This window comes from Styela clava, chromosome 9 (genome assembly GCF_964204865.1).
Source record: "Styela clava chromosome 9, kaStyClav1.hap1.2, whole genome shotgun sequence".
Lineage (NCBI taxonomy): Eukaryota > Metazoa > Chordata > Ascidiacea > Stolidobranchia > Styelidae > Styela > Styela clava.
The window spans coordinates 2,769,328-2,782,175 of NC_135258.1; the positions used below are offsets into that span (position 1 = coordinate 2,769,328).

At 35.0% G+C, this 12,848-nt stretch overlaps 1 protein-coding gene across 1 annotated transcript; it reads left to right on the forward strand.

Annotated features, from left to right (window-relative positions):
- Positions 1 to 6,959: 6,959 nt before the first annotated feature.
- Positions 6,960 to 10,205, forward strand: LOC120339511 (uncharacterized). Its single transcript, XM_078116089.1, has 6 exons — positions 6,960 to 7,124; positions 7,664 to 7,737; positions 7,813 to 7,828; positions 8,870 to 9,205; positions 9,575 to 9,783; positions 10,014 to 10,205. The coding sequence occupies exons 1-6, from the start codon at positions 6,971 to 6,973 to the stop codon at positions 10,203 to 10,205; spliced, it is 981 nt and encodes a 326-aa protein (XP_077972215.1). The 5' UTR covers positions 6,960 to 6,970.
- Positions 10,206 to 12,848: the final 2,643 nt, after the last annotated feature.

Genomic DNA, 12,848 nt, shown 5'->3' on the forward strand with positions numbered 1-12,848 from the left:
TGTCGGCACTTTGCGGATCATATTTGAATTCGGCATCGAATCATTTAGTTCGCACGAAATACAGCAAAATCTGATTTTTCGTCAAATTTTGAAGGGCCATATTTTGTTAAGTTTTGCTCCGTTGTTGATCATACTTTGGTGTTAGACACTTGACTTGTACATGTGATCGAAATCGTTGGCAAAAGTTGTCGGCATATAAAGCAACATGTTCGAATTCGGCCTCGATATATCGAGTACGCATCAAATTTCAGAAAATCTTGTTTTTGGCCTGTATTTGGAGAGAGAGAGAGAGAGAATTTTATTGTTTCGTCAAACCAGAAAACACATACAATATATATATGATAGCAAAATGAGAAAAATTAGGTTTCGGTAGATGACAGGGTGGTTATGGTTATGGGAGCCCCATAAATCATAAAGTCCCGCTTTGTTCTCTTCAACTTCTATATATAATACTTTTCACTATTGGTACTATTCAAAATTACTGTTAAAAGTTGTCGGAACTTTGCGGATCAAATTTGCATTTGGTCTCGAACCTCGAGTTTTGCATCATTGCAAAAATATTTTCCGATATTTTTGTGTTCCCATCAAATGTAGCCTACCGGTTGAAAACTACAGAATAATTTTCCGCTGAAATTCACAGTGGTACATTTTCAGCTGACAGTTACCCGATTTTCAGAAATCATACCCGCCATGCGTCCGGTTAATTATACCATTTTTGAAATGATCGTCTGAACGACTCTAAAGTTTAAAAATGTTAACACTGGTTAGGCACGAAATAGACTTATAAACTATTTCACTGAATTCTCGTATTTATTTTTGCTGTTTGGTTTTTAAAAAATTGCCCACCGGCGCATCGTGGGGGACGGACTAAAAGTAGCCACGATTGGATAAGATTTACATATTTATTCCGGAGGAGAGGAAAGCCGATAAGACTGCTCAACCATATGGCGAACCACAGCCTCTCGTCCGGTTACCATTTCATGTCGAGTATGGGATTTTATGCGCATATTTAGCCACTCAAGTATAAAGGGGAAGTTGACGTAATAACATTCAAAAAGATATCAGGTTACTTGAAGTTAGTCAAAAAAAAAATAATGTTGAACATGCACGGGGCAACAAGTAAATCCAATAAGGAGGTTTAAAACGTAGTATTGGAAAGAGTATGTGGTGACTGAGCGCATGCGAGTTCCATACCACATTTCAAATCTCCTTATTGTATTTACATGTTGCATTTTTTGTGTTCAACATTTAATTTTACTATATTTAACTAGTTCATTATTTTTTTAAAACTTATGACACCCATTTATTATATATTTTTTCCTAACTGTCTACCTTTAGTCCGTCCCCTCATCGTGCTAGCTAAGCGTTGAGAATACGCTCGTTAACGCACGTCTGATTAGCCTGCGTGGGTCGTTCGAATCCCGTAGAGCACAGCGGTTCCCAAACGTTTTGTTTTTATGATAAATACAATAAATGAAGCCATCATGTATTAGTTATGCTTGAAACAAAATTCTGTTAATTTTTGGGGCGCACACGGGACGGCAAATCGCGGCGGCGTCCGCTTTGAGAACCGCTGCCGTAGGATAGAAGCTACGTTTTGACACAATAAAATCAATACATATGGAAATAAAATCGTAACCTATGTTGAAAATGAGCATCGAATTGATCTATAATGTTATTTTCATAGCAAACCTTTGACAGCAAAATTTTTTCCACCTGGTTGTGTTGGCCCAACCCGTCAAATGATGAAAGTCCTATTTGAAGCTTTCCGAAAGTCTGACAGAAATGGTAGGTCGAAATCAAGTCCCAAAACTTAAAGAGTTTTACAAGGTATCCAATTCTTCTGGAATACTTTTGCATTACATAATTTTCTATTGCTTATCGTCAGAGCAGGATTCTTCTTGAGATGTTGGTGTCCTGTATGCTGGTATATATTAGCGTGGTTAATATCTTACCGCTAGTGTAACGATAATATCGGTTAAAAACCGAAGACTTATCGATCGAAAGTTAGGGGATCCCCCAAAACAGAAACTGCAGTTTCGATTCATCCGCTCTTGCAACTTGCGCACTGCGCATCGCACACACACACTCGGCGGGTCTCAAAATTCTCTCGCTTTACAAAAATCTAGATCCCTATATCAATAATTGATTGATAACTCGCTAATTATACGACATAATTCGCCCAAAATCAATAGGCTTCTGGTCCGAGATAAGATGAATGCACATGCAAAATCTGGAGCAGATTCAATCTCGCTTTCGTGAGATATCGCGTGCATCTAACAGACAAATACCTATCAACATACTTACCGATTAAAATCGATAAGTAATAAGTTATGTGTTTAAAGTTACGACACAGAGCAATCTTATGTATATGCAAGACAAAAAACTGTTGAAGACAACCGATCGATTGTTCTACAGAATCTACATTGTCTCACAGAAAACCATTACCTGCAAACATTTTACCAAGTGTTGCTTTTATCAGAGCGTAAAAAAGGTGAAAGTCTTGCCTTATTTGAAGATTTTGAAAGAAAGCAAGGCATCAAAAATGCTATGCATTGCAAAAAACGTCAGTCAGATGTAGGTAAAGTGGTGACGAATATGAATCCTTTGCACCTTATACAAATAAAAAAAAAAAATTCAGGAGCATAGCGTTTTGGTCTCACTCTATCTCAAGTATTGTACCTTTTACAGAAGTTTTTTCTCTCCACTTGACCCATAATCAAGGCTGCCATAACGTCCCTATTTCTAAGATTTGTCCTTATTTTGAAGGCCTTTGTAAATATTTTTGTCCTTATTTTTAACAAACGTCCTTATTTTGACATGTTTCCTTATGAATAAATATATACCGGTAAATTAAACTATGAATTTGGTTTAGATCTGGAACTTCATAAGATATAAAATGAGTACACGTAAAAATATTTGCTGTGATGATTATGAGAAAGAATTCAACAGCGTCAAACAAAACGAATGGCCAGTGTTTTGCGCACTGCAGCTTTCGTGAATGTGACATTAACCTGGAATCCATAGGTAAATCAGCAATTTCTGCTCACAATGCAACCCAGAAGGCAGGAGCACAAAGACTCTGCTCAATAAATTGAATCAAACCAAGAGTCAATGATTATACAAGGGTCGCACTGCATGAATACATTCTGTTTATTACATTTCATTCATTGCTATCTTATTACTATGTTTTCCTGTCCTTATTTTGGGGTTCATATCGATGGCAGCACTGCCTATAATACTAAATCTAAAAGCGTAATAACCACCAATCTCACAGTCGAAGAAATCGAAATTTTAGATTACATAGCAGGATATGTTTTCAGAAAAATTTATCACAGTGAAGGAATTTCAGCTAGTCATAAACTCATATTGTTAAAAAAAATTACGCTTACGAAAGTGAAAGAAAGAAAAGATTCCACAACGAAACATGCTTATGGGGAACATTGGAATGGCTATCTCAATACATGCAAGCTGCTGAAATTTATTTCCATCATCACATCATTGAACATTAGAACTTGGTAAAGAAGAAAAAGATTTTCAAATCATTCATGAGTGAATACCTCAATGTATTAATCAATGTAGCTGAATGTCAAAATGTAACAACACTTACTTGAAAAAGTATTCAAAAAATTAGAGCAAATGTATAAGCAAAGCTGACAGATGTTTGGTCTAATATGGTATAATTGGAGCCCTTCATACGTTGGAGAAGCAATGAAATGTTGTTCTTTTTTATCCTATAACAGAAACATATGAGTACAAAATGAGTTGCATGCAGCTGTATAAAATTTATTTTGCTAATCACCTATTGTAGACTTCCAGTGTGTAAAATAATTTATGAAATTTTGGCTGATCCATTGCAGTCTTTTGTCTCCAGATGTTTCAGAGGGAGTAGATTTTCGTTTTTGAGGTACGCCACGTTTGTAGTGCTGCTGCTGCATATGCCAAGAAAGGTATTCTGCAGTTTGCAATACCTGGCAGTTGCTTCAAATTCAGACATTTTCAAAATTTCAGCAGGAAGAACCTAGGAAGAAAAATTTCCATGGTTCATCTGTTATTAAAGACTTAAATAATGTTGGCAATTTTAGAAATAATAATCATGCTCCAAGTATTTACATGCTCGATAGGTGATAGATCCAATAAAAAATACCAATAAATTAATATCTAAAACAATACTTTGTGCTTCACCTGTGCTGAATATTTAACAGACATTTTTGTCAAGCTATTGAGTTAATCATGTTGGTCTGTTAGTTTACATGACTGTTTCAAATGTTTTTTTAGACATATCTTCATAAATTCCCTCCTGGATGTGTTTTCAAGCCAAAACCCCATCTGGTGACAGCAAATCATTCTTCAAAATGAGTTTCGAGCAGTCTGCAAAAATTTATATTTAAGTTACGATATTTTGAAATAAATTGCCTACAACAATTGGAGCTTGGGCCTTGTCTACCATCTAAGCATGTGTGTTTTATATATATAAGTATAACAGCCACTTTGACGAAGTGTTATTTGAAACAAAAATGTGAATACCTCAAAAAACAAATGGAATTAATGAAATGTAAGCGTTCCAGGAGAATTATTCATGCATTCAATGAATGTGGTGTGGTGATGGATTTTGCAGTAGCAAAAAAGTTATTGCTATTTAACACAAATCAATAATTTGTTAACACTCGACAAAATAATGCAAACTTTCTTTGGCATATCTAAAATCATAAATATATATATATTGAAGCCATGTATAGATAATAGCAATGATAGGTATCCAATTTATGTGAATAAGAGTATTAGTACCAGCCTGAAATCAAGCAAAATATGTGTGTTCAATTTATGTTTTCATACCGACCTTACAATTTCAGGGTGGTATCGTTCACCACATTTCTTTTTTGCTGACAGTTTTAGTTGCTCAATCGAAAATTTTCATTGATATGGCTGTATGGTGTAAGTTGATTCTGATTTTTGAGATAAATCAATTCGTCAAATTATACCCTTGCTTACTGCTACACAGCATAAATCCTCACACTGCAACTTTTTTATAATCCTTTCCTTCCTGAAAATATACATATTAGGTTACATAATATCTTGATCTCTTAACAAAATTTACATTCCTTGACAAATCATTACTGTATTGGCTACCTAGGACATTCACAACTTTTTCTTTTTAGGCTGAACAATCGTAGCACAAAGTGATTCTCTACTACATCTACGCATGGGAGCCTTGAAGTGAATTTAAAATCTTCAGATCTTACTGTCATTTGTCAACGTGCTTTCAAGTACTACGACCGGTTCTAGGGCCTTCCCTCTCAAATGATCGCTTTTCTATTTTGTTTTGTAATTTGCATGACTTTTAATGACTTTCTCAAAGGATTTCAGTCCCTAATTCTCCTGACATACTTTTGAGTTACATAATTTCTTAGTGCTTATTGTTAGGTTAGAACCTTCTTAGAATGTTGGTGTCACGTATGCTCATTATATAGTGTCACGGTTGGTATGATACGTTAGTATAATAAGTTGTTGTTTGTCAATAATAAAATCTAATACATATGAAAATAAAATCGTAACCTATGTTGGTAAGAATCATCAAATTGTTCTATAATGTTAGATTCATAGCAAACCTTTGACATCGAAAATTCTGCCAAGTTGTTGTGTTGGTCCAACCCGAAAAATGGTGAAAGTCTTATTTATAAAATTCCCTAAAGTATGACAAAAATGGTAAGTCGAAAACAAGTCCCCAAACTTACAGAGTTTCACAAAACTGTGCAGTATCTAATTCTTCTGGAATACTTTTGCATCACATAATTTCTTATTGCTTATAGTCAGATCAGGATCTTCTTGGGATGTTGGTGTCCTATATGCTGGCTATATACTAGCGTGGTTAATATCTTATCGTTAGTGTGAAAGGTCTATGTGTTTAAAGTTAGAACAAAAAGCAATGTATATGCATGAAAAAAAAAACTGTAGCGGAAGTTGAAAACAAGCGTTCCATTGTTCCACACTTGGATAAATGGTTGCATTGTATAACTCAACTGTAACAGTGTTTTTGTGTTGTCATAAAGGATCATCTGTGATTTCACAACTGAATTCTTTTGTTTATGTTCTAATGATCCTTATGTGTGTGGATGATATATTTGTTTTGTCAGGAAACTATTTTAACAGACAAAAGAAAAATCAGAACTTTAACTGCTTTTTGATTGATTTTTCAGCTCTAAATAATCTTTTGCATCGTGAATTGAACATGTGGTCTAGCTTTGTATCTATGGTAGAATGAAAGATTGGTTTGAGCAGGCCTCTACAAACTGGGGGCCCGTTACTCCAGGTGTGTCACAAAAGATCCTAATGAGGTTGCGGTGAAATCTTTTTCGACACTAACTTACAAAATAAAACATCGATCGAATTTGAAAGATTCGGAACAATTACCAGGATCAAACAGGAACAAGATTCGATTTTTTGTGCGAATATTCGCAAGCGGTAAATTTCATTCTATTTTTTTTATCACTGAATTATAAAATTTTACTTTATTTTTAGGGTCATAAAAAAATTGTGAACCACTCTCGGGCGGCTAGGAGTCCAGCAATCCTCCCGCACATAATTGACCTGCTGACGCGAGCAGAGTAATCAGCAATAAAAGGGCATTCTGGTCCAAACCCTTAGCACAATACATCGCGCGTTTAGATTAAAAAGTGTTCGTCGGTTGCAATCTATACGCGGAAGCATTTGAATAATAACCTATGATGTCATACTATCATACACATTACCCTCTATGACAAAATACTATGTATATACTAATTTAGATACAATTATTTATTGGCCACATATGGTTCATTGATAAGCTTGCATATTACACAAAAATGACATTGAAATTACAAACATGTTGACAGTGTGGAATTTGAAAGTTGCGGCAGAAATACGTAATTTATTTTTGCCCGGGCTTGCATTTAGGTCGTTGTAGTACGAAGTTTAGCGAATGTAGCTCTCAATGAAAAGAGTTTTGGAAGGAGAATTACATGCAACCTCTGGGGAGAAGAAGAGTTATTTTAGAATTATATTCACAAATTTTGCGATTGCAATAAATCAATCTGCAATGGAAGCTTTCAAGCTGCTGTTCATGTGCATTGGATTTGCCACGACAGGTGAATTATTTATATTGATAATTTGTTGCCGGAATGTGACTGAGCGTCGAGTGCTTTTTACGCTGTTTTATATCACACCAAAAGCAATTCGGAGAGAATGCCCTCTCCCATTTTAACAAAACCAAAATTTGAAAGAATTCCTAAATGTTCATGTCTAAAGTGGAAGGAAATTTAGGTTGAAATATCGAAACAAAAATTTTTTTTTGTTACACAATGTTATCCAGGATCGGACCCAAATTTCCTCTTTTCAATTTCCTCGAAATTAAAGTCTGATATTTAAATATCTGTGAGCCGAGTCTTATTTTCAAATTGCTCGAAGAGGGAGTAGTATTTTTGATTTCTTCGGGGTTGAGATGTTTGTAGATTTTATCAATCCCTTGATATGGTTCATGAGAAACTCGATCAGTTTGATTTTCTGATGTATTGGGCCGTCGGAAATTCTTTGTAGGATGCATGTACGCAAAATACTTAATGTTAAAATATATTTTTCTATCTCCTTAAAACAGTCAGCTGAAAGTATTTTATTTTCGCATTTCCAGTCGACATTACTGTGAAAGTTCAATTCAGGGGCAATGCAGTTATGACGTCATACCAATATGAGGAAACGACCACGGTGAGTAATAACGACTTATTTTGGTGATCATTAACCCTTCTTATAGCTGACTCAACTTTACTGTTTTATTTTCAGGCAAAGAATGAGACAGGTGAGTTACGGGTTAACCCACTGCGGTATTCTTTGTTATAAAGTAAATTTAGAGACTGTAATAGCTTTGTGATTTGAGGAATCTAAAACCTTTTAGATGAATTATGCAAACAGAACAGACAGTGTAACAAATATTCAATTTGTAAGCTTTTAAACTATCGCGTTCCAAATCCGGCCCCTTGGGTACTTCAATTTGGCTGACCGCTTCCCTAAAATTAAATATTTCAAACAAGGGTACAATTGTACGTGGGTGCAGATGTACACGGGTGCCAAAGTATGTGGGTGCAAATATACGCGGGTGCAAAAGTACTTGGGTGCAAATGTGCGGGGATGCAAATGTACGCGAGTGCAAACTGGGTGCAAAGATAATGGAACCGAATATACAGAAAATGGCTCACATGCCGATGAAGATGATCAGTCAAAGATATAACACATTTTCATAAATTACAAATAGTTTTATCACTAATAACAAAATATCTACCACTCCCCAAATTTGGAAACACCCCTCCTAAAATAAGAAGGTGGGGAGCATAATGCTCCTGATGCTGCCACAACTAAACTAAAACCAAATTGTAATGTTTGTAAATGGATTTATCAAGATGACCGTTAAATTTATTTGGAAACGAAGCCTATTGTTTTTTAATTTTGCTTTCATAACACTGTAATATTGTCAATGAAATGTAAATTTTACCGTAAAGCTTTGAATCTTATTTTTTTCACATAAATCGATTGTGCGCATTATACGCCGACGCGCCTAATGTATGAATCAGATGGCGTTTTTGCTTTGTTGCCTACACCCAAAATCAGTATCGATACTATGGTGTTTTGAACAAACCGCTGTTTACGTTTTTTTGTTCAATGGGCTTTGTACGGTTAATCGATACTCATTGAAAACCATCTCGTCTTATATCCCAGTGCGCCTTATGTGGGAATAAAACCCAAATATAAGCAATTTATTGTCGGTGCGTCTTATGCTCCGTAAAATACAGTACTCAGCGGTAAAGTTGAAGTTGAAAAACACCGCAATGTTTGTTTTGCTCAGAATTGAGAGAGAAATTGTCTGAAAAGCTGGAAAACGCATTACTGAAGAAACAGATCGATGAAGTTACCATAACAACTAAAGTTTCCCATGGCAACGAGGTTCATTCAACCCAAGTCACCGAGTTTAACGTAATAACTTCAAATGAACTAGATGGCACGACTTTCGTTACCACTACTAATAGTGATAACATCACTAAAGCCGTTACGTCATCTAGCTTCCAAACAGGAAAAGATCGTGACGTCACAACAACGACTGTGATCGAAAACGTGTTTACAACTCAATCAATCACTTCCATTGCTTCCACTAAATCGTTCCATGAGTCGACTACAGTCACAGGTTTGATATTTTATTTACTCTGAGAGAGAGGAAAGCTTAGACGATTGTATAAAGGAATCGCGAGTTAGCCGGTCTATGTCAAACACGGGTGTTTGTTGTTTACACATTTCTCGCTTTTATGTCCACCATCTCTCCTACGTAATGTCAAACCAGAAAGATTCCGAATTTTTCAAAATTCAGCATCACCTTATGTCTTGAATAAGGTATTAGAACTTTGGGTGTCGCTGCTCGATAACCAGTTTTGGTTCCTTGCAACCTCCCCTGCCCAGTAAAACTGAAAATATTTTACTGTTTGGAAAAAATTGTTTGAAGTAGAGACATATAAATTAAAGAAAAAATAGTTATAGGTAACTGACTCATTTTTTTTAGAATGTGGCGTGGTTTACAAATCAAAATGTTTTCGAGCAATCGTTTATGACACATGGAACGTCACATTGAGCGCCGCTGAATCTATTTGTGAGAATAAACTGGCTAACATTTATGACGTTACACACTACAACATGCTTCGAGATTATTTACTACCAATGATCCCTGATAGGCTACCATGGATTGGTGTTCGTACGGGAATTACTTACGAAGTACGACGAGCCTTGGTCATGTTAATAATGCAGCCTTACTGGTATTAATATATTTTATTGTATTTCAGGCAACTGGTATTTTCCAAAATGACTGAGAATGATAAAGGATGTCATTATTTTAAATGTCGTCATTAGTTAGACGTCAAGCACACTTATTCGTTAATCCACACTGCAGCAAATATCACGATTGGTATTGCTATATATCTGAAAACACATATTTTATTTAACAGAACAGTGGACTGTATGCAACGACGGGCGAAGCTGTAAATCTGCCAACTGAGGTTTGGTATCCGTCTTCCGCTGAATCGTTTACAACTGTTGTTGTTTATGTCACTCGAAACACGGAGAACAATTCTCAAGAGATTTTTAATATTCCTCCTTCCTATGCATATCCCGGAGCCATCTGTGAAAATGAATTATAATTCTGTTTATTGAATGATTGATAAACAAAAAACTATGAAAATGAATTTAAAAGTGATTTATGTAACCTAATTTACATTTCAACAATTTCCAGGACACGTAGTTGAACAAGCATTGAATCTTGCCGACTTTTCTTGTTTATTTTAATAAAACTGTATTTTGTTAGTTAGATTTCTACCGCACAAACTGTTTTTTATTTTATTCCTTATTTCTTGAATAAATTTTTATTTTAACCCAATTTGTTCTTGAGGGAATGATGAATAATCTAAAAATGTTGGCGATTCCGTTTATTCATTATATATGTTTCATGTTCAAGACATTTCAAAAAATAATAAAAATCGGTTGATATCTCATATATAATGGCTCAGTATCAGTAATCTCGAAATATTTGATAAAAGTTCAAAAATAATATTAATAAGACAACAGGCAAACTTCTTTTGAAAGCCTAATAACATTAATCCTTTTTTATAATCTATGAGTAAATTTTGATTTAATATATAACTAATGAAAGTCAGCATTTCCAAAAAAATAATTAGATCATCGACTTTATTGGAAACTAGCTAAACTCCGGCTATACAACTTAGTAACGATTGTCGTTTTAAGCAAATTAGATTCATTGAACAAAACTTGGAATTCAAATTACGAAATAATTAAATATTGCTGGATAAACATTTTTGACCGTGATATGTTTATATTATTACTTTATTATTTCTCAGTATTTATTTTTTATCTCTTTTTAATATGTTTTTCAATATGAATCGCATCCACTTGATCTTTGTAGTGACGTAAACATCGTTTCTTAACTTGTGGGATAATTCATTTGTTATTGTTGACGACGTAATTTGACATAATTGAAAGTGTGCTTGTACACACTTTATTACGAAACAATTGAGAGAGTGTTCGAAAACGACAGTTTGCTCAGACATGTCTCGCTTAGTCATGGGTAGTTTCGGGTTATATAGCGTTTTATTTTGTAGACAGTGGCGCTCGTTTCTTTGTAAATAAGTTAAATTGGTTGAACTTTTTTTCCTGACATTTGGTTTGTTGCGCGCGATTGTATAATGTTTATTAAGGTTTCTCCATATAGGCCTAGTTTAATGATATTTCTATGAGCATTGGATTGTCTTTGTGATTATTTTTACATCTATAGTTCAATTAATTGATTTCATTGACGAATAGCAGACGAATTCGGTATGTTATAATTTGTAACTCTTTTTAATTTGAAGACTGCAAGGTATTTAATAATAATTTGGTCCTGCTAATTAACTACATTTGATAACTGTGTCATACTGTTGTAAAGTTGCATAATTTGTGTTTGAAGTATATATTCATGTGACTTACTGTACAGTGTAAAATTTCTTGTGTTCATGAATTTGAATAGGCTCCTATAAGGCTGAATTAATTAGGATTATTTATTTATTGCAAGTATTTTGTGTTGATTTGTTTTATGTCGTATTAGGACAAAATTGAAAGACCTGGTTATTACTTATCAATCTTAAGATCGGTAAGTATATTGATAGGTATTTGTCTGTATGTATGTCTGTATGTATGTCTGTCTGTCTGTGTGTCTGTTAGATGCACGCGATATCTCACGAAGGCGTGGTTGAATCTGCTCCAAATTTTGCATGTGCATTCATCATATTTCGGACCAGAAGCCTATTGATTTTGGATGAATTATGTCGTATAATTAGCGAGTTATTAATTAATTAGTGATGAAGAGATCTGGATTTTCACAAATCGAGAGATTTTCGAGACGCGCTGAATGTGTGTGTGCGTATCAGATGCGCAAGTTTTCACGCTAGTGAGTCAGAGCGAAGGATACACGCCGCGAGATCGTATCTCGTTACTTATAATTACTCCTTAAAGTTTAAGCAATCTCCATATCCCTAAATCAGGTTCGGGGTTGCAGAATTCCTCACCAAAATATCGCTAGGCTGTGTTTGAATAGCCGTCGCAACCTGGGTTAGCGCCGTTGTATTTGACACGAACTACAGGATTGGTAAATACAGAAATAGGCTATTGGCTGGAAACTAATCGAAACAATCCAGTTCGGATTTGCAGAATTCTTCATAAAAGTATTTCCTCGAGTAGTATTTCGATGACATGGGGAGTTGGCTTTTGTTTCCTAAATTTCTGATATTGGCTGAAAACTAATCAAAACAATCCAGTTCGGGTTTGCAGAATTTTTCGAATCGAAACCGCAGTTTCTGTTTTGGGGGATCCCCTAACTTTCGATCGATAAGCCTTCGGTCTCTCACCGATATTCTCGTTGAACTGTTATTAAATTCTAGTGAGAAGTCGGTGTCGTCCAGGTCACAAATTACAACTACTACACCTTAAAACCACCTTCAGTAACATCTGCACAGATGATATCTGGTTGAGATATTTTTCCGGAGTTTTCACATCTTTTCCAACAAGTTCGAGATCCCATATTGTTGATGTTTTTAGACCCCATATCTTCATATAACAATTGCTATGTCCATATATTTGTATAGAGGTAATTCTCCCAGATGGAATGACCATATAAATTGACGTCGTTTTTGCTTTGAAATTGTTTACAACTAAAGAGATGATTCCCGAAAGTGGGTCTGAGTTTTCAATTTTTCGATCGCAGTCTTCTGTTTGCTTCGAAATAATTAGGTTTT

What these genes read in the sequence shown, in the direction of transcription:
- LOC120339511 (XM_078116089.1), top strand. Translation starts at nt 6,971, where the DNA reads ATGAAAAGAGTTTTGGAAGGAGAATTACATGCAACCTCTGGGGAGAAG. An exon ending in CATTGGATTTGCCACGACAG is followed by an intron (nt 7,125 to 7,663) that starts GTGAATTATTTA and finishes TCGCATTTCCAG; the next exon opens with TCGACATTACTGTGAAAGTT. An exon ending in GTACGGGAATTACTTACGAA is followed by an intron (nt 9,784 to 10,013) that starts GTACGACGAGCC and finishes TTTATTTAACAG; the next exon opens with AACAGTGGACTGTATGCAAC.